Below are 22,751 nucleotides of genomic sequence, written 5' to 3'. Positions count from 1 at the left end.
GGACAACCAGAGGGTGCTGTGATGAAACAGAGGGTGGCATGGGTGGGCCAGAGGGTGGCATGAGTAGTCAGAGAGTGGCAGTGGTGACAGAGAGTGGCAGTGATGAAGAAGAGTGTCCCAAACAGGCTGGACACGTAGAAACAACAAGTTCGCGAAACTTGCGACCCGACAGGTAAGTTCGCAATTTGCGAAATTGTACAAAACCCTCGCGAACTGGCAGAAACCCGCGCAAACACACAAAAAAAAATCCGCAAATTCGCGAGAATTCGCGGATTTTGCGGATTGCGAGTTCGCAAATCCGCAAAATTCGCGAACGCGAGATTCGCAAAATTCGCCCATGCTTACATTCAATCTCATTAGGTAAACAACTTCCATGCCCCCTTCATTCTCAGTTCAGGTCTCCAAAGACCTTTGTGACAACTTTGCCAATTTCTTTAATGACAAAATCACCAAGATTGAGCTCTCTCAGGTCATTCACAGCAGCCCCCCACAGAGGAAACTTCATCCAGAAACAGAAGATATCTCGCCAAAGCACCCCCAATCTTCTAGAAATCCTTCAACACCATCTCCGAAGTAGAGATCATCAAAATGTTTTTCCGCTCAAAACCATCATCACACATTTCAGACCCCATGCCTGCCCAACTGGCTAAAAAGCTCAAACTCACTCTAGCCTGCTTTGGACCAAGATTATATATAGCTCCCTGAGAACCGGAGTCATGCCTGACTGCCTCAAAATCGGTCAAGTCTCGCCATTACAAAAAAAACAGGCTCTGACATAGACGATCTCAGTAACTTCAGACCTGTGTCCAATCTCCCATTCCTAGCTAAAATCCTGGAAAGATGCGTTCTCCTTCAACTTACTCAACACTTGGACAGCATCAACCTTCTAGACCCTCACCAGTCGGGCTTCAGAAAAGGTTGCAGCACAGAGACAGTGATCCTGAATGTCATAGATGACGTACACAAATCACTAGACATGGGCCGATACAGTCTACTAATACTCCTGGACCTATTGGCAGCCTCTGACACGGTTGACCACAAACTACTCATTAAGGTACTCCAAGAAAGGGTCGGAGTGGAAGGGCTGGTACTACTGTAGCAGGGTTTCCATTCTCCCACAGAACTGTGCACAGAGATCTAGAACCTGGGTGAGTTAGGGTGACCCAAAACTCACCTTAGTTTCAGAAATCCCCTTACCAAGCTAGCTACAGTGTCTCATCGGTAGTAATAACTTACCAATGACTTAGACAATCCAGAACATGAACTTAGGGTACCTCAGGTATCGTGGAACACATGAACACTCTTTCGTTATATAATCATTACAAACCGAAACTGGGAGGCCAAGAACACACGTGCAAGTTTGAAATGTTTATTTTTCAATGCAAAGTTCTCAAACGCAGTATCTTATATAATATCAACATACATGTTATAAAAAGCAGAGTTAGCAGCATAGTCACTAATCCATAATAAGCAAAAGGTGATAGCATGTTATGATGCAAACTCTATAGAATTCTGTATCACCTATATTTCGCGCACCCTAATTAGCATATTATATTATATCTAAGAAGGTCTCGTTTGGGTTCTAGCAGGGCGGGCCCATACCTCTAATTCTCAGTAGGAGTAGATCACATCAACAGCTACCAGCTCTCTGCATGCGAAGCATCAAGTGTGTCTATTCATTCCCTGTAACTCTATCTTAAACCCGCGTAGAGCCCAATGTTGGCAGCAACATTATTTGTGTTATGTCTAATGTAGTGCGAGGATCAGGCTTTCAGCAACCTTGTGTTAGGTTATTCTTAGAGGGTGCAGTTCTCAGTGTGCAGACAGTTGTACCAAATACGACTGATATCAGAGCAATAACATATTATTCTCAAATAAATCACATCTTTCGTCTAGGTTGAAAGCTACAATAACAATTAGGTGTCGTGTGCAAACTGAAGCCGAAGGAAAATATGTTGTTTAAACATTTAATAAACTCGTGCTAACTTAACACAATATATAGAAACGCAGTAACCATATGACACTACTGTGGTTCACCTACTTTCTACAACACCGCACCCAAAGAATAAAAATCTAAAATTTCACGTCTGACCTACTCCCCATCAGCAGGGGTGTTCCCCAAGGGTCAGTTCTCTCCCCTCAACTATTCAACATCTACATGGAACCCATCACCACCTTACTCAAAAAATCCAACAACCGCTTCCACCTATATGCAGACGACACTCAAATCTATCTAGAAACCTCCTACTTTGATGACATTCAGAGACTAAATGATACCCTAAGTGAAGTTCAACACTGGCTATCCCTCAATCACCTGAAACTCAACCAAGACAAGACAGAAATCTGTTGTATTCATCTGTCCTCTGGCTTCATTTACAACAAAATCCTTCTCATTTCCACAAAGGAACAGAACCCCCAAATTACAGAATGGCTAAAATCTATTGATGCTCTCTGCTGCAATCTCAACCTGGACGATTCCGTAAAATCACTGGGAATCTTGCTGGACCTAAAATTGGACATGGCCTAACACATCAAGAACACAGCAAAGAGCGCCTGCTTCAACCTAAAATTACTCAATAAAATAAAACCCTTTATCCCTCCCAATGATCTCGAGCAAGCTACTCAATCCCTGGTGCGGTCTAGACTGGATTATGGGAATGCAACACTCACAGGAACAGCAAAATCTCACTCAGCTCCCCTCATATCAACTCTCAATGCAGCAAGCAAGAATGGTCACCAGAGTGAAAAAATATGTACACATCACACCTGCCCTCAGAGAGTTAAATGGCTCCTAATCGAAATGCGTGCCGACTTCAGAACTGCCTGTCTCATGCACAAAGCTGCTCACATGGGGAAACCTGCATACCTAGCCTCCATACTCAAGAGGGCCGGTCAGACAAGAAACCTCAGGAGTACTAGCACACTACTTCTCATTCCTCTGAAAACTCGCAAACAGAAAACCTTATCTCGATCCTTCTCAGGAAATCCGCCCGGAATCTGGAACTCCATCCCAGTCTATATCAGGACCACCCCCTCCTTTTTAAAATTCAAAAAGCAGCTCAAAGACTACTTACTCAACCGTTCTCTCCCAAATAGATAGCTGCTGCCCAATCGCAGACACTGACCCACTGCAGCACACAGCCACTCGGACATTAAAATCCTACCTCACCCAACCCCGACTCGTTCCGCAGCCTCCCCCTCCCCGAACGGACTTTGTCACGAGTCATTGTATAGATTACTGTTATATTGTGTGATTTCTTTGTTATTAATGTTGTAAAGTACTCCAATACCTATGACTCATCTTGAATCAAGGCTTGTATTACTACTATATTGTGTGATCTCTTTGCTACCAATCTTGTGAAGCGCTCCGATACCTTCGGGTCTGGCCAGCCCTATATAAAACTCTCACATAAATGAATAAATGATTAAAATATCCACACCCTTTTCCCCTTTAAACCCAACATCCCGCTCCTATTTTGTTTTTAAACAACCTTTATTGACATTTTCATGGGGAATAAAGAAACAGATGTATATGAGCATATCAGATACACCCTTCCACAGTTTGAGAAATTGTGGAATATGTAGAGCAGCCACCCTAGTATCGTACCCCGACTCTATACACTTTGTGGAGTGCAGCTAAAGCTCCACACAGTAACTGTGCTCAAGGAAGCTTGGACCCTTGCGGCTACTACAACATCAAGTGAACAAGAACACCCCACCAACTGTCTCAACTCCTTCCACCCCATTGCTTAGTCAAGAGAATACACCAGTATTGGAAAAGCAACAGAAGTAAACACAGCAGCTGACTACTCACCCAGGCGGGGCGAGGGAGAGAATGGAAGGTGAAGACAACCTCACGTGCCTGGCTCTGTAGAAGCAGGGAAACACAGATAGACTGGGGGTGTATAAAGGGAGGTTCATGGCAAAGCCCAAAATTACTATGGTTCAACTCCATGGGCTGGAGGCGGGGAAGCAGCCTCCGAGTGGGACTCCTCGTAACACAAATCCTCTTATAAAGGATCCCAGGCCAGGCCACTTCCAATGGGCACTGCCTTTGCTTGGCTTCCCATAAATCCACCCACCGCACCAACTTCACTTTCATTTGGAAAGCATGGATACCTGGTGCTTTTCAAATTAAACTTAACCTGCTGCTTCATCAGAATTAAGGGAAGCTCAGCAAATTTATTAGTAACCATATGCTTAACAGGTCAAGTGAACAACCTGAGAAGGCATGTTGTAGAGGTAGGTGGTACTCCTAACCCACATCTGGGGCAACCAGAGGAAGCCCCTGGATAGTACCTATTTATCCTTTGAGGGGTAAGATATATTCTGTGAATATAATAACAATTTATCAATTTAAATTGAGCATTACGAGATACCCAGGAAGTGCCAGCCAGTATTCTCACCCAGTCAGCATCGGATAGAGGGATGCCAACATCATTCGCCCACACATCCCGTAGACTATGGAGAGGTGCGTACGTGTGCGCTCGCAGTGCAAGATATAACCCCTGGAATAGGCACAAAGGATCCGGAAACCCCACTTCGTCAAGGTTGGGCCTGCTCACATTACCTCGAAGGTCAGCAACCTTCTGTCAACAGTCTGGCTTCATAAAGATCCCCAACAGTCTCCACTCCAATAGCCACCCACTCACCCAACTTACGCATAGCATTTCCCTGGAGGAATTGGACCAACCAGCAGAGGGGGAGGCAGGGAGTGTAGATGGTACCCACCCACCCCGCCCTCTACAAGTAGCATACCCAGCAATGCCTTGCCACTGGCTGCGGATACCAGGCTCTGCCCTAAGTGTCCTGGGCTCGAGTAGTAGGTGTGACAGCTATGGTATTGTTGGGGTGCCTCTTTCCTCTGATGTGCCACCCTGTACTGTATCAGAAATCCATATATTAACCCATTGCAACTGGGCACCACAATAGTACACTTCAAAGTAGGGAGCCGAGCTCCCAACGGAAACTGGTCACAATCATTTCAAAAGGCCCATACAGTGCGTATCCGATCCCCCGATGAGATCAGTGAGCTACGATTGCAACTCCTGAAATTTATTCCTGGGGAAATAATGGGGAGGGTAGTGAAGTAGTACAGCAGGTTTTGGCAACTCTCTAATTTTGGCGATCGCCACCTGCCCTCCCACGGATATATAGGGAGCATTTTACAGAATTGTATTCCTTCCTGGAGCACTGCAAATGCCTGGCGCAAGTTGCCCTCTAGCAGGGCAGTTTCTGTCCTTTAGAGCTGCAACCCCAAATACCGAAAAGTGGTGGTCTCCCAATGAACCCCACTTGGGGAGATGGCCCCTCAGGCCCTGGTTACAAGAGGAGCACACTAGTCTTCTGCCAGTTAACATGCAAGCCTTAGATAGTCCCAAAGTTATCCAGAAGACGAGAAGCCCCGGAAATATCAACCTGATCCATCCTGAAGAAAAAACAGCATGTCATCTGCATAAAGTGCAATATGATGATCAACCCCCCAGAGAGCAAAACCCTCATAGAAGGTGATCTCCCGGGCCCTGCAGGCCTAGGGCTACACTGCAATGGCAAACAGCAGGGGGGATAAGGGACAGCAGTGCTGCGTACCCCGCTCCACATCATAGGCCGCCCACAGTTTTAACCCTGGCCGCAGGGTCTGCATACTAGAGCCTGTTCTAGGCAATTACACTTGCACCAAAGACCCATCTTCTGCATCACTGCATACAAATAATTCCAGCCTAAGTTAGCATAATCCTTTTCAATATCAAGGGACATCACTGCTGCCTTCTCATTTATATCTAAGGCTGCAAGCAGCAGCACCGTTACCCGCCTGATGCTCATCACTGTGTTCTACTCTGTTATAAAGTGTTACTGATCTATATGGATAAGGTGACACATATGGGGCAGCACTCACATGGCTGGAACACTGTTCAGGATCTGATGGTTGGCGTTTAATATCGATAGGGGTCGGTAAGACCCAGCTCCTGGGGTGGCAACCTGCCTTAAGTAGGGGAATTCTTATCCTTCATTGGCAAAACAAGGGTAGCCCTCGCCCTCATGTAGACTTCCACCAGACAGGGCGACATTTGTGCAACATAGGTGGCATACATATTTTACGGGAGCCCATCCGATCCCAACACCTTATCTCGTGCCGTGGACTTGACTACAGCTATGATCTCTGCTAGTGGTATGCCCGCGCCCAATGGTTCAGCAACACCCAATAAAAGGGACAGCCACAGCAGAGGCTTCTAGAACAGGCATAGGGCAGGGAGGCCTCAGGTGGCCGGTGAAAATACAAAGTAGTAAAATATGTGTGGACAGCCCTTTAATAGCAGCCAGATCGCAGATCCGTGCCCCAGCTTAATCTGCCAACTTTAATAGCTGTGACCCCCTGTAGTGGGATTCACCAACCACACCAATAACACACCAGCCTTGTCCCATTTCACATGGGCTCTAATCATGTATGCTCTATAATCAAAGCAACAGAGTTTCCCCTTGAGGGCTGCCAGCTTTTCCTTCACTATGAGCAGAGCATCATGTACTGAGCGGTGTATCTACAGCGCTCACACAACCAAAGCGCAAGCTCCTGCACCGTATCTCACTCTGTAAAGCCTGCTGAACTCCCCCCACATGGGTGATACAGTGTCCTAGAATCACCATCTTAAAAGCATCCCTTCATACCAAAATAGAGTCAGTAGACCTTGCGTACACTGCAAAGTAATGGCTTATTTCCTACCCCACAGTCTTCCAAAATGCCTGGTCCTCCAGATTCTCACACTTAAGCCTCCAGCTGGGAATTTCAAGGGCATGTAGATGCCCAAGCAATAGTATTAAGAAGTGGTTTGTGATTGGGCAGAGTCCAAGCTAAATACTCCTAGTGCACTATTTGTGTATGGACAGTTGTGGTGCAAAGAAACGTGTCAACTCTGAAATGTAGGTCATGAAGATGATAGGTATAAATAGAAGAGAGGGGCTCGTAATAACCCGTAGGGAAATGGAGCACCAATATACTGAAAAGTAAAACAAGAAGTTTTTCCCTATGGGAGATATTATTTCCTGCTCCTAAATCAGGACTCAAACTACCAAACACAATCCACAACATTCATTTATCTTGCAACTTGTTGAATGGGAGTACACTTACCAGAAAGGAAAACAAACAATCTGTTAAAAAAGTATACAATTTATTATAAATAAAAATACATAGATATCAATTAAAAAAACATGAAGTACAAAGATAAAACCACCTAATGTGGGTGTGGAGAAAATTATTGAAAAAGACACTACTATCTGTCTTAATTATGTCATTTCGGGCCCTCGTTTGACAACAATGGGGGAATAATATTCCTTTAGACCAGATTGTTTGTTGGCAACGCCGAATATGACTTGGTGAAATTGCGTCAACGCGTTTCGGAAGCTTAAATTGATAATGGCTTCCTTCCTCAGGACAGACTCTATATGTTTTCTCCACAGAATTGTATCATACCTAATGCACAAATGAAATACAACTATTATATCCTGACTTTATGATGACTAATGCACAAATAAAATACAACTATTAGATCGTGACTTAATGATGACTAATTGCACATTTTTAATATCCTAAAGGAGTCTGAATCTGCTTCCATCTAAGAATTTTTTCTCAAGTGTAAATGTGGGACATGGTTGTAAAAACAACTAAAGGGCCTATTCGTAATCACAGAGAGTCTATATGTAATGGCCAATCCTTTGTGTTATTATACATTTCTCCACAATGTCCACGTTTTAGTCATAAAGAGTTATAAAGAGTTAGCATCAAACAGTTATGCATGATCCTTTCACGTCTTTCTACATATACACTAATTTAATACATTGCATTGTTGAAAACACCTACATCTTAAAAGATATTCCAATTAAATCTCAAAAAGTGCTAAAAAAGTAACCGTTTAAGTGCTAAAAAGTTATACATTTCCAATTAGGTAACCGCCTATGTATATCAATGGTTTTCCCATCACTCTAAAAACATTGTGCATAAATTCTGAACCTTCTGGTTAGTGTTGTCCACATTCTCCCGACAATCGTACAAGGCATTCATACACCCATCATGCAGTATATTATTATTGTTACTAACCATTGTGATTATATATCCAGAAGAAATCTACAGAATGTGTAGTATTTCTGTGGTGATCGCCTCTAATGGTCACGGGCTCCCACAGTCCTATATGCATTCAGGAAAGATACAACATTAAGTGTTGGATATTGGCGTACCCTAACATTATCCTTTGAAGGGCACTATGTTTTTTTACCTCAGTATATAAGAGGGCGCTTTTATCTCAACCAAATCTATATAAAAACTTCTTCAGTTGTGATCTTGTGTTCACATTCCTGCATAGATTACAGAATGCTAGTTAGTTATTTCCATAATACATTTAGTTATTATTGACACAAAAAAATATATCTATTATCAGATTACCTTGCGTAATTCACAAGGGGCGTAATTATTTTGTTGCCTCCAAGCGAATCCTTGTGCTGTGTTAATACTGAAATGAAATTTAAAAGGAGCGTTTTTACTCATTTGGCAGGGGGCATAAACTTTCATTATAGCCAAACTACATTTGTTTTAAAATTTGTTCCTTACCGAGATTTACGGGTCAGATTTCATAAATGGGGTCCTTTTGCGCAGCCGGGTAATGTCGTGCACGTGGCTGGGTAAAAAATGTAAACACGGTGTAACTATGTCTATAGTTTTGGTTACAGAATATTACTGATAGTTACTGGCTAGCTACGAGATTTTAACTTAATCAAATACTAGCCCCAACCCTCTGTCCCTGTCGGCGGGTTCCAAGTGACCAATTTTACTGCTCCCCCCGCATGGTTAATTATTGCTGATCGGGAGTTCTTCTTACCTGTTGTGTGCACACGGCTGTCTTTCCCGGAGCTGCTAAACGTGGCGTCTGTGCGGTCACCGCTCGCGTAATGTTTTGTTGGCTCACCGAGCTTCAATAGTCGCTTTTAAAGCTCGTCATGTGGTCACGTGGTTTAAAGTTTGATCCTCGCGTCTGACCTATACCGCGTAAGCTATGTTCACTACGCTCCCTGATTTGTTTATTTTTTATTTAAAGTTCAGAGAGGCAAACGGAAAACTTTATTGCTCACTTTCTGAAGGACATTCCCTAACTAAACCCCGAATGATAACGGGAAGGTTTTATATGTATACACCATTTAGGTGGGACTATGCTGCGCGTTCGTTCTGACCTATACCGCGTATGCTATGTTCACTGAGCTCCCTGTTCTGTTTATTTATTATTTAGAGTTAGGGAGGCAAACAGAAACCTTTATTACTCACTTTCTGAAGGGCATTCCCTAACTAAACCCTAGATGGTAACAGGAAGGTATTTTATGTATATACTATTTAGGTAGGACTATGCTGCGCGTTCGTGCCCAATGCAAGAATATAGTAAGTAACAGCAGCCTCGAATTAAAAATTGTTGATGGAGAGTAAAAAATTCATACAATTTTAGACCTGAAAATTATGGTCAAGTCCCAAAAATTTGCCTATTTATTTCTAATATATCGGCCTTCCTATCTAAAGTATCAGGTAGGTCTTGAGGCCTGATGTCTGAGCTTTACAGTATGTATAAGTCAGGGCCCCTATCACATATCGCATATGCTACATGCCAATTTTGTTCAAATAGTATGCTCAAGTGCTATGTCTATTTCATCCTGTGGACAGTTCTATGACACTATTCTCATCCAGTCCTCTTTCGTGTTCAGGCCTCGATTAACAGTGTCCAGAGTAGAAATATACCACTGTTCTCTGTTTTTCCGTTTTATATCGAGATTGCCTCCTCTTCTTGAGGCCGTGATTTTCTCTATCACAAACCATGAGAATTCTGTATGTTTGTGTTGTAATTTTAGGTGGTTTTATCTGTGTACTTCATGTTTTTTTAATTGATATCTATGTATTTTTATTTATAATAAATTGTATACTTTTTTAACAGATTGTTTGTTTTCCTTTCTGGTAAGTGTTCTCCCATTCAACAAGTTGCGAGATAAATGAATGTTGTGGATTGTGTTTGGTAGTTTGAGTCCTGATTTAGGAGCAGGAAATAATATCTCCCATAGGGAAAAACTTCTTGTTTTACTTTTCGGTCATGAAGATGAGCATGAAAGGAGAAGTCATCCACTAAACTCCAATGGCAGATCCAGTTGGAGAACCTTTTGGTAGTCCACAGGACAGAGCCAGGAGTCCCATAAGGGCGGGTGCAACCCATCTAAAGCAGGATAAGCTATACAATTAAAGTCCATACCAATAATTTTTTTTTTTTTTTTGTGTATCTTATATAGCGCACAGCTACCCCAACGGGGTGTCCCGGCGCTTGCATTGGGAACCCGTCCTGGCTTTTCCCTGTGAGATAACCCGTACTGGGCATCCCCAAGGTGAAAGCCAGGCATGCCGCCGCGGGGGCCGTAGTGGAGATTAAGCAAGCTATTGCCCAGAGTTGCAGAGTGTGAACCCGTGATTCGAGTAGGCACCAAAGTGAGAATTATCGAGTCCGTGGACACTTGGGCTCAGACCCTGCCGCGTCGGGAATTGAACCCTGGTCCCGGGTCTGACCTCAGCTTCCGGGTATGCCTCCTCTAACCATTGAGCCACACTTCTCCATAATAGGGCCATCATATATGGAGCCAGGAAAAGGGGAACTGCATAAAAACAAATCTGGGCAGGACTTTGTGGGGAGCATAGATGTTGACGAGCATAAGGTGCTTACCACCCAGACTGCCGCTAAGCACCAGTTAGCGACCCTCCTTATACACCTTTTCCTCCAGAATTTGAATCTGTATCCCTGATCTAACCCAAATAAAGTCCACCCTAGAAAACGCTGAATAAGTTGTGTAAGCTAAGTGACCCTACCAGCGCTTTTGCAATGCCAGTCCCTCCGACTCTTTAAAATGTGTTTCCTGCAGAAGGGCATTGAGGACCCCCTAACTCTTCAGTTATGCCTGCATCTTGAAGAACATGGAAATACAGTTAGACACCCTAACATTCCAAGATATTACTTTATATCCGGTGGGTGTACCTGTGATGTGAGAGCAACAGCGTGTGAGTGCACCAGCGTGAAACACATCCAGGCATAAGTCACCTCTATAAACACCGCCCCCCCCCTTCCCCAAAAAAAAATCAAGCGCCCAGTCCACAGTGCATGCAGGAAGCTGTCTAGACTCAAGCAACAACCTTTCCTCCCCAGGACAGTATGGTAACAGTCCCCCATCCCAACAAAAACAAATTAGAATAGTTAAACATTGTGTGAATCACACAGTGAACTAATAATCAGCTGTGGTTGCCTCCAAGGTAAAGAATCCCATGTGCCAAGACACACCAATCGAGCTCTCTAGGATCAGACAAAGAGACAGTGCCCCTCACTAGCCCAATGCAGCTACCAACAGTACATCACCTATAGCCCACATCCTGCGATCACCCCAGTTCATCAGCAGTCTGTGGCATGATCTTCTGTAGATCGGTACCAAAAGCGGTGTGTAGGGTGGAACCAGATGTCAACTCTGAATCTGAGGCACTGAATAGTACGCTCCCATTCTCCAGCCAGATCTCCATACGAGATACGCTGTTGCTCGCCATCACTGCCACTGCCCTTAAGCAATTTCTCAGCTTGCTCCTTCAAAGGTCAGCTGGGCACCACAGGCCAGCGTCCTGAGCGCATGCCCGGGATGGCCGTCGAGCCATGTGCGGTATGTTCTTGTCGCTTGGCAGTGCCTCAGTCCTGTTCCAGACCTGCTGTGGATCTGTGAAGAATCTGGTACAGTCGTCTGTGGTAACTGTCAGTTTAGCTGGAAAGAGCATGGCATATCGAATACCCAGTCGTGTGAGATGTGCCTTGGCAGCCAAGAAAGAGGAACATTGTCTCTGAACCACCAGTGTTAAATTCAGGAACAGGATCAGTTTATGATTTTCAAAGAGTACACCCCCTTTATCCCGGGCCCTATATATAAAGATAATCTCAGAAATGAAACGGACGTGCCACCACCAGATATGGTGGAACACCCTGTTGTGGGTGGGGAAACAGCACCCTATGAGCTCTTTCCAATGCAAAGAAGGGGAGGGACAATCTGGACCTATTTCAGTCTTGATCCACCTCTCCAGAAAATAAACCCTACCCTATCCCTCTAATCGCTCCAGGATTCCCACTGCACGTATATTGTTCCTTCGTGCTCAGTCCTCTGTATTCTCCTCTCTGTATTCTAGAGACTGCAGCCGCTCCATCACATCTGCCATTTGAGTCATGGGGCCCCTCCACCGCGGGCTGCATGTCACTGACATTGCACTCCATAGTGGCTATGCGTTCGCCAGTTTTCACTGGTCGTGCTGGAGGATTCTAAGGTCAGTCATCACAGCACCCATCTTGTACTCCAGAGCCTCCTTGGTGTCTTTGATAGCTGCTGTTATAGCATCCAGTGTGGTAGGGGACTCATGAGCAGTGCTGGAGGGGCCTCGTCAGTGTCACTAGTGCGAACAAGATGGCTGCCAAGTATTCCCTTCTGCCCCCTTCCATTTTGTGAGTTGCATCCCACCGCCAGGTCGTGTCCACCACCAGGCCACTCAGGATGGGCAGGGAGGCAGCACACCACTCCATGGCAATCAGTGGTGTCACATTGCCTCCTCACATGGGGCAATGTGCACTCAGGGGCCCATTGAGCACCCTAGTGCGTCCAGGAGAACCTATCCCCCTGTCTTTAAACTGCAATGGGAGCCCCTTGCATTGGGTACAATGTCCTGAAGAGCCATAAGCAGCTGGGCTCACTGACCACCTCACCCAGTCCTTCAGAACCATGGGCACTGTTGGAGTGCTGCACGGGCAGCAAGTTGGTAGCCACTGAGCCAGATGTTGTGGCCCTTGATGAGTCTGCTCTGCATCTCCCCAGGTGGTCAGGCTCTGATTAGGGACACGCCCATCCCAGGCCGCACCACAACAGCTGCAACAGCAATAGAGGGCCCCAGCTCCGGGCAGCACCAGGAAGCAGCAGCTAGATCCAAGGGGTGGCGCCTACACAGGCCAATTTTGTGTTTATATGAGTGTAGCTCCAGTTGACAAACCGTCAAACCCTCACCCGATCGCTACCATCTGATGGTTGCGCTTCGTTCACAACTGCCAGGCTGTGGAAGGCACACCTGGTTGTCTCGATCGCCCATCAAGTGGGCCCAAACCAACGCAAGAAGGTTCACACTGGGCCCCACTTGCTCTTCTTAGGGGCCGGCACAGCATTTATTTAATCAGATGAGACTGGATGGCGGCAAAGCCTTGGTAGCTCGCTGGATCTGCAGCTCACTCCATTGGCTCCAAGCAAGGCCCCCAACATCTCATTCCTACAACATAACACCCTTCGAATACTTAAAAGAGTTATAATATTTACAAATGAAGTTAAATAATTTAGAAATGAAAAATGTACAAAATAAATAACACACAACTCTAATTACATACATCAAAAAACATAATAAAGTAACCATAGAAACAAAGCAAAAACAGCATGCCTTCCCATGGCAACAACATTCCATGGATGGCCGATCTCCGCCATCATCATAATATGCAGACACCGCCTGCAGACACCGCCACCATATTATGCCCCTTTTCCGCCCGGTCAAACGAGTTGACCGACGGAAATGCGGTGGATGGTCTTTCTGTCCACCACGGATCCCCCAGTCATGCTAATATGGCATGGATGGCGGAATGAATGGCGGGCAGGCCAGCGGTGGCTACTACCGGCCCGGCACAGGCGATCCGCACTCCATTATAATCGACCCCTATATTCTTACTTTTGATATTTATTTTCATGATATTTTGATATTAGCATATTCTTCACACAATATTTCAGTTTCACAGTATATTTTTATTCAAAACTGCTTCCAGTAGTACAACTGACTAGCTTGTCAGTGGCGTAGAGAAGATGCAACTAGCTCTAATGTGAGAAAGAGAAATGGCTTTCCTAGTCACAGTAAAAAACACAGCTACACTTGGGGTCTGCAGATGGCTCGTCACAACTCTGGACCCTTGTGGCACGGCACTTGCTGCACGGTTGATAGCTACGCCTCTGTAGCTTGCCCTAAGCAAACCGTGTTACATTTTCAATATAGAAAAACAAAAATATAACCTAGCTTGGAGTTTGTTACCACATTTACAACAAAGGATCTTCTCTAAAAAATAACTGAGCTATTAGAACATAAATAGAAAACGATCGAATTATTGCAAATTAAGCATTACTGTTTTGTACGGTCTATTGGTAATTTATACTACTTTTATAAATTGTGATTTTAATTGTCGCAGACTATACTCACCTTGCTTGATACATTTGGGGTACAACAGTATTCCTCGGTTGCATTTTATTCTGAATGGTGGTGATTCTTTATCTTGAATGTAGTCCCTTGATAGGCACACAAAGTCAACGTATTGATCGTGCTCCATATATATTTTTTTGTCGACCGTCCATCGAAGTATTATGTTGTTTTTGGCCATTTCCTCAGGATTTGCCGTGCATGGTTCTGTGAAACCAATGACACACAATGTACATTGTTATTCACCCATCTAATCAAATGGATATTCACTTATTTCCTGGGACAGTGACAATATGAAGTGAAATTGAAGCTTCAGTTTGTGCTCCCTAATGTTATATGGCTTCCCTTTTGACCATATGGCATGGACATCATTAGCTCTTGTCAGAGATAGCAGTTGCTATCCCTAACTTGCTCTTTGTTAATCCTGACAAGGTTCCTTGCTACTCCTGGTCTCAGGATTAATACATTATCAGGTACAGACAGTAAAACAGGGCTCCACCAGCTCATTATCCATTTGTAGTTTTTACACTGAGTCTTTCCACTGGCATTCATTTCAGATTTTGGGGAGTCTACTGGCAGGGAAGGAAATCAAATTTGGAACGTAATGGGGAATTAAAGGGTTGTGTAATGTGGTGCGGAGACAGAATATTGAGTGCAAAATATCGAGTTGCACAAATATCAAGTCATTATTATCATGGGTCAGAAATATCGACAGCAAGATTATCGTGGTCAAGAATATCGATGTAAGGTAAGTAAAATCGATGTTAAAAATATCGAAGTGTTTAATGTTGCAAAAATATAGTTGTAAAAAATATCATTTTTTATTATTGTTATGTATTTTAGTATATATTTTAAATGTATATGTATGGTTTTTTGTACAAAAATAGTTTGTATTTTTAATAAATGTGTTAAATTTAGAGTAGCTATAAAAAAATGTATTTGAATTTTGCGCTTTTAGCTCCATAATAGGCTGTGGCTTTATTGGAGAATAGAGTGGGAAATAAATGAATTATATTATATTTATTTAAAAATTATTTTAAATTTGCGTTTTTAGTTCCGTAGCGGGTTGTGTGTTTATAGGGGAATAGTGTGTGAAGTAATTTAATTATATTACATTTATTGATACATTTGGATTTATTAATATTTGTTTAATTGAGATGTTATAGTGTAAAATGTTTAAAGTAATTTATTATTATTTAATTATTGATTGGTTGTTAATTTTAATTAATGAATTGGTTATTAAGTTTGTTAATTGTGTAATACATTTTAGGTGTGTGTTGTGGTGTTTATAGATGTAAAGGGTGGGAAGTCATTAATTTTTAATTTATGAATTAATATTTGGCTGTTAATTCATTTTAATTAATTAATTTGTAATACATGTTGGATATTGTGTAATTAATTGTGGGTGTGTGTTGTGGTGTTTACAGGTGTAAAGTGTGGGAATGAATTAATTATTAACTTATGAATTAATATGTTGTTGTTAATTAATTTTAAATAATTAATTTGTAATTAATTTTGGTAATTGTGTAAATTATTTTCGGTGTGTGTTGTGGTGTTTATAGGAGTTAAATGTGGGCAGTAATTTGTTTTCAATTAATTATTATATAGTTGTTAATTAATGTTAATTATTTGTTATTTATTTTGAGTAAATGTTTATTTTTTGTGTGTTGTTTTTGCTTTTAAAGGGGTAAAGGGTGAGTATTAAATATATTTTTATTATGTAAATATTAGTTGTTAATAGTAATATTTTTTAATTTTAAAATATATTTTAGATGTGCTTTATTATTTTATAGTTTAATTTAGGTGTGGGTTGTGGATATTATAGTGTTAAAGTTTGTGTAGTCAACTAATGGGTATTTGTTTATTAATAATATATTTTTCTTTGATTATTAATTATGTCAATTATATATACAACTTTTATTAAACATTTTAAGTGTTTTGTCATTGGTGTGGTGGTAAAGGGTAGGAAATAAAATGAATACATTTATGTTTTGAATAATGTTTTTGTTTGTAAATATCTTGTAGTTTAAAAGAATAATTTTTATGTTAATATATTTATTATTTTATTTTATATTTGTTGTTTTTTGTTATATGTGATTAATATTAAAATATATTTTATTTTTATATGCCTAATATGTTTTTGGTTATATATTATTTATTTATTTCTATTATCTAATTTTATTTTTAATATTTTTTTTTAAGTGTTTGAGTGTGAATAGTATTTTTTTTCTATGCTATCCAGCACTTCCCCACTGTTGCATTCACTGGCGTGGTAATAGTAATTTGTACCCCTCCGCTAATCAACACTTTCCCTACAGTGGCATTCAGTGGAGTGAGAATAGTCATTTTTCCCACTTCACTGTACAGTACTTTCCCGAATGTTGCATTCACTGGAGTGGAAATAGTAATTTTGAACTCTCCGCTATCATGTGAGGGGATGCCTCTCGTTGATTAGGGAAGATATAATCAGGGCACGGAGATGTACGTCCAATAATAAACCTGTGGACTGCATCGAACTTACCCTGACCAGCTCTGATCTGGCAGAACATTTTCTGGCATTAGAGTACAGGACCTGCCCCCGGATTCTTCATCCATCCAGATTAGGCGCTTCCCAACAATTGCTGCAGCCAGGACTTATGATTCGTGATACCACTCCCCATATTAAGAGGGTCCTTGCTCGAGGCGATTGATTGACTATGTCATGATTCCCAGCCTCGGCAGGAATTAGAATCAATACTAACCACTAACATCCAAAACGCCCCTTGCATTACCCAACCATGTACCATTTCCTAAACAATTTCCAAACTCGTTAATACTTAACAGGGACAGTGGCCATCCTGGTTGCAGCTTGAGGGATCAGGGGGCTGCCAACACCTCTGTTCCACCTTCTGTCCTACTCCCCTTGGCCCAACAAATTCCACCATGTAATGGAATTTCAGCTTCCCAGCTTAAAATCCTTTCTTGGAATGAGGCAGGTCTCCATAGCAAAATGTTACCTGGTCGGAATTAGTTGATTGAGGAACATAACATTTGTATATTCCAAGAACCTTGGAGCCTAGTTCCACTATATAAGTCTGGTTATACTTGTTTTTTTACTTCTGCCATTCCTATGGGGAGGGGGCGGCCCTCTGGAGGTCTTATTATTTGGGCCAAAATTGATATGGGCTGCAAAATCACCCGAAAACCAATGTGCGAGCCCAGATATTATGTTGCTCTCGATCAAGGGAAGTAGGAGAGGGGAAATCCTTGAGCTGTTTATTGTTTACATAAGGGGGATACCAGGGGGTAAAGCATCAAATATTGTCTTGTCACTGGAACAGGAGTTATCCAGCTGCCCATCAGATTCATACTTTATGATCGCTGGGGATTTTAATTGCACTTTCGAGCCATTAATAATAATAAAATAATTTATAGAGCGCATGGTTACACTTAAAATAGTGCGTCCCCGCACTGTGGATGAGTTCCATAGAGAACGCTTAGATAAAAACAGCAGAACACAATACAGCCACACTCTGCCCTTTACTCATGACTGGGGAAGAGGTGAGTTTTGAGTTTAAGTCGAAAGCAACTTTAAGCTTCGAAGATTTGCTGGGGATAGAGGAAGATAATACTAAGGGGCCCATTAGGATGACGGGCGGACTTTGTCCATCTGCCATCCCATCGTAGAAAGGGACCGCCCGCCATAAGGGCGGGGGTCCCGGGGCGGGCGCATCCTATATTTTTAACACCACCCGTCGCAATGCTAAAAATACATGTTGTGCATTTCAAAGCACAACGTGACAGGCACCGCTCAGTGAATGCCACGTTGTTCTTTGAAATGCAGGGGGGTACCATAGGTACCCCCCATGTGCACCCCCAAGCCCCCCGGAGTCCCTGGGGGCCTGCAACGGGCCCCCGCATGTAGACTCTGAATGCCTTTCCATGGCGGCAATGCCGTCACAGAAAGGCATTCCCAGCACACATTGTAATATGGCTGGCGGTGTCAAACAGACACCGCCACCATATTGCAGCCTTTTCTGCCCCGGTTACAAGGCGACCGGGGCGGTAATGCGGGGGACGGTCTTTCCGTCCGCCGTGGATGCCCAAGCCATAATAATATCATTCCTGCAAGGATGGCGGGCAGATCGTCCCCGCCAGGCCGGCGGTGGCTACCGCCGGCCTGGCAGGGGCGATCCGCCCGCCATCCTAATGGACCCCTAAGTGGGGTGTCCCATTGCTAAATATACCTCCCGTTAAGAAATCCAACTTCCCAAGGCGGAGCAAATTGCCATTTAAGTGCCTGTCCCATTTTGAATGGTACTGACCCTTTCACCTCAGAAGAAGTAGAGGTGGCCAAAAAGAAAATAGTTCCAGCAAAAGCATCGGGACCAGATGATCACCCGGGAGATCTTTTTCTTGCTGATCCCCCCAAATGGGCAGATTATATTATGCTTTTAGTTAACTCCATTGCAAAAGGTAGTGCAGTACCTGACTCATGGAAAGGTGCAGAAGTGGTACCCATTTTTAAAAAAGGCCCAAGGGATGACCCTGCTAATTACCACTCAATCAGCTTGATTGATGCTATGCAGAAAGTAGTTGGCAGGGTGTTGTTGCAGAGATTCATCATTGGGTGGATGATGAGTATATTCTCTCTCAGTACCAAGCGGGATTCAGGGCCTGTACTGGGACGGTGGATCAAGCATTTAGGTTGCTTTTAATCTACTAGAAGGTTGTTGTAATTGGCCTTCATTGACCTAAGGACTGCCTTTGACCTGGCCCCCATGAGCGGTTCTGACATCTACTAGATGATATGGGAACCCCACCAATGGTTCTGAAACTGCTGATTCGTCTTCACGAGGGCAATTATGCCCAAGTTAGATGGGGTCCCAAGAACAGAAGACTGATAGGACCACTGTAAACAGAGGAATACACCAGGGTTGTGTCATGGCGCCCACCCTGTTCTCCCAATATATGAATGGGGTAGTTAGCTTCCCCAAAAAAATTCCATCTGATTCCCCTGCCCTGGCAGGAGACAGGGTTCCTACCCTGCTCTTCACAGTTGACACACTCCTTATATCTAAGACTCTGGTTGGGCTCCAATAACTCCTAGACAGATTTAATCTTTTTTGTGAGTCTAGGGGGCAGATTGTCAACACCTCCAAAACCAAGCTCATGGTGTTCAACCCCTACAGGCCATATAGAGGTAATTTTAGTTCAGATGGAACCCACTTAGAACGAGTCACAACATTTGATTATCTAAGCATTTGGCTCTCTGAGAAAATGCATTGGAGACACTTATTTATTTATTTTATTTATTATTAATCTTGTAGAGCGCGAACAGCTACCCGTGAGGGTTTCCCGGCGCTGATTGACAGTATAGCATAGTAATCCGGAGGGAGTTATTGTGCAAAAGCCAGGTCTTAACGGCTTTGCGGCTTTCCGGAGAGAGTTATTGAGCAAAAAGCCAGGTCTTAACGGCTTTGCGGAAGCGAAGATGGCAATGCTCCACTCGTAGGTCCAAAGGAAGAGAATTCCAAAGTCTGGGTCCTAGTACAGAAAAGGAACGGCCACCCACTCTGGTGAGCCTAAACTTAGGCACACAGAAAAGATGTTGGGAGGAGGAACGGAGGGAGCGTGCGGGAACATAGGGTTTGACAAGAGATTGGAGATAGGTGGGGGCAACTTCAATTTTTATCTTGTGCATAAAGCATAGTGCCTTGAATTTAACTCGTTTATCAAGGTTGAGCCAATGGAGTTGTTTGATGCGTTCGGTAATTGGATCATATTTCCGACATCCACACAGAAGCCGAGCAGCGGCATTCTGGACTAGTTGGAGACGGCGCATGACCACCCTGGTCGCCCCCAGATAGAGCACATTACTGTAGTCCAATCTAGAGGTCACCAGCGCCGTCACAACAGATCTCTGGGTGTCAGAAGGCAGGATCCAAAAGATTTTTCGCAGCCATCTAAGGATGGTAAAGCAGGTGGCTGCAACTTTATTAGCCTGATTCTTCATCGATAGCTCCCTATCGATAATGACCCCGAGATTTCTCGCTCGTTCCGATGGAATGGGTAAGTCTCCCATAGTTGACGGCCAATGTCTCGAACTCCATAGGTCAGGCTTATTACCGAAGACGAGCACCTCCGTCTTATCGCTGTTGAGCTTAAGAAAATTACAGCTCATCCAGCGGGAGATGTCCCTAAGACCTGATTGTAAAGAAGAAGGTGATGAAGGGTCGGCTTGGGATAGGGAAAACACAATCTGTGAATCATCGGCGTAAGTAAAAAGATTAAGACCAGAGTGATAAGCAACATGTGCTAAAGGGACAACATAAAGATTGAAGAGAAGAGGACTTAGGATAGAACCTTGGGGGACACCATGTGGAGAAAGATAAGTGTTGGAGGTGGAAGTATTGGAAAAAATTTGAAAAGTCCGGTCAGTAAGAAAGGACGAAAGCCAATGCAAGGCTTTGTCACATATACCAAAAGAGGCAAGGCTACTGAGAAGGATACTGTGCGAGACAGTATCGAAGGCTGCACTGACATCGAGCAATATCAGTGCAGCCGTTTCACCTCGATCGAGTAGTTGGCGAATATTCTCAGTTACTCCTAAGAGAGTGGATTCAGTGGAGAAGCCTTGACGGAAGCCTGACTGGGAGGGATGAAGGAGATTGTTGGTGACAACAAAGCGAGATAGATGTAAATGAATATGCCGTTCCAAAATTTTCGAAAATGCCGGCAGCAGCGAGATGGGACGGAAGTTGGCAGCAACATTTGGATCCGCAGTGGGTTTCTTAAGAAGTGGGGTCACCATAGCATGCTTCCAGCTCTGAGGGACCGTGGCTGAATCAAGAGAAGCATTTAGCAAAGTACAGATTACATCTAGTTGAGAAAACTCAAGTTGACGTAAGACCGAAATGGGTAAGGGGTCCATGGGTGAGCCAGACTTAATATTGTTTAAAATTTCCAAGAGGGTAGCGGGTACAAGATTTGGCCAAGTCTGCAATGAGGCCGGGGGAGGGCAAGGAGTGGTGAGGGATGGAAATACGCTAACGACGGATTTCTCCTGGGCTGCTATGTCTTTATAAATATTATCAATTTTAGATGTGAAGTATTGGGCAAGTTCATCACATTTCGTGTTGGAGAGAGGAGGGGGTATAGCAACTGTCTGTGAACCAGTAAGGTCTTTTACCACCTTAAATAAAACGTTGGACTTATTCATGGCAACTGTAATCAAGTTGTTGACATAGGTAGCTCTGGTGTGAGCACAGGCCTTGTGGTAAAGTTTCAGTTCAGCTTTATACGTAAGCCCAGCAGCGATGGAATAGTCTTTCCTCCAGGTTCGCTCAAGTCTTTTGCATTGAGATTTATGAACACGGAGGGTTTCATTGTACCATGGGGCAGGGGAATTGTGGACAGTATTTTTCTTATTTGTGAGAGGGAGGCAAGTATTTATAGCCTCAGAGAGCCAGGAATTTACCGAGTTGGCAGATGCGTTTATGTTGTCTAAATTGAGTGGGTATTTAGACATGAGGTCATACAGAGTTTTATTGAAAGCGGCTATGTCCAGATTTTTCCAAACTCTCTTTTTAAGATTCATAGCAGGATTAGCTGTAGTCTGTGTTTTGTTATTTGTTAAAGTAAATTTAACAAGATAATGATCAGACCAGGAGACAGGCAAGGCAGGAAAACATATTATATGTGAGGAATTTGAGAAAATAGGATCTAAGAGATGCCCACCCTTATGGGTAGGACCCTTGTTGAGTAAAATTAAATTCATGGCGGCAAGATCAGTAATGCAATTATCAGCAGAATGATCATTAGGGTTATCCAAATGTAAATTTAGGTCACCAATAACCAGAAAGTTACTGGAAGAAATAAGCACAGATGAAATATAGTCCAAAAACTGGGTATACCAAGAATTTACCGTGCCCGGAGGACAATACATTAGGAGCCCTGTGAGAGTATAATTGGGATTTAAAGTAAGCTTGAAAAACAGAGCATCACATCCGTTCAAAGTGATAGGGTCCGAATGACACTGATATTTTTTATTAAAAATGATCGCCACACCACCTCCGTCCTTCTGGGACGGTCATTGCGAACAATGGCATAGTCAGTGGGCAACGCTTTGGCGATGTCAGGGCCGGAGCTATCATGAAGCCAGGATTCAGTGATGAATAATACGTCCGGCGCTTCATCAATAAGCAAATCGAAAATGTTGCGCTTATGTTTAGGCAAAGAACGACAATTATGACTAATGAATGTAAATCCAGGAGGAGAAGGAATAGTCACTATTTGACGTTGACTGTTGCATAATAGAGGAGTATTTAGCAAAAATGGGCAGTCAGGGCAATGCTGAGGAAAACGCTGAGGAAAACGGTCGAGCATGTCAAATGAATGCATCGACACCACATCGACAAAATGCTTTTGAGCCCCAAATGTGTGGCAGGAGCCCTAAATAGGGAACATC

At 43.3% G+C, this 22,751-nt stretch overlaps 1 protein-coding gene across 5 annotated transcripts in view; it reads right to left on the bottom strand.

Annotated features, from left to right (window-relative positions):
• The window catches only part of LOC147747710 (coagulation factor XIII B chain-like), a 706,417-nt gene that overhangs the window by 365,501 nt on the left and 318,165 nt on the right, over positions 1–22,751 (bottom strand). For 4 of the 5 annotated variants that reach the window (XM_086954968.1, XM_086954960.1, XM_086954975.1 and 1 more), the window contains exon 3: positions 14,306–14,509. The exons of the other annotated variant lie outside the window; for it this stretch is intronic. In XM_086954968.1, the coding sequence (XP_086811094.1) occupies positions 14,306–14,509 (204 nt within the window). The remainder of the gene's footprint in view (positions 1–14,305; positions 14,510–22,751) is intronic. 5 annotated transcript variants of the gene reach the window in all.

This window comes from Lissotriton vulgaris, chromosome 1_1, assembly GCF_964263255.1.
Source record: "Lissotriton vulgaris chromosome 1_1, aLisVul1.2, whole genome shotgun sequence".
Taxonomy (NCBI): domain Eukaryota; kingdom Metazoa; phylum Chordata; class Amphibia; order Caudata; family Salamandridae; genus Lissotriton; species Lissotriton vulgaris.
The sequence above is the reverse complement of the archived record's forward strand: the minus strand, read 5'-3'. Positions and strand labels throughout refer to the sequence as shown.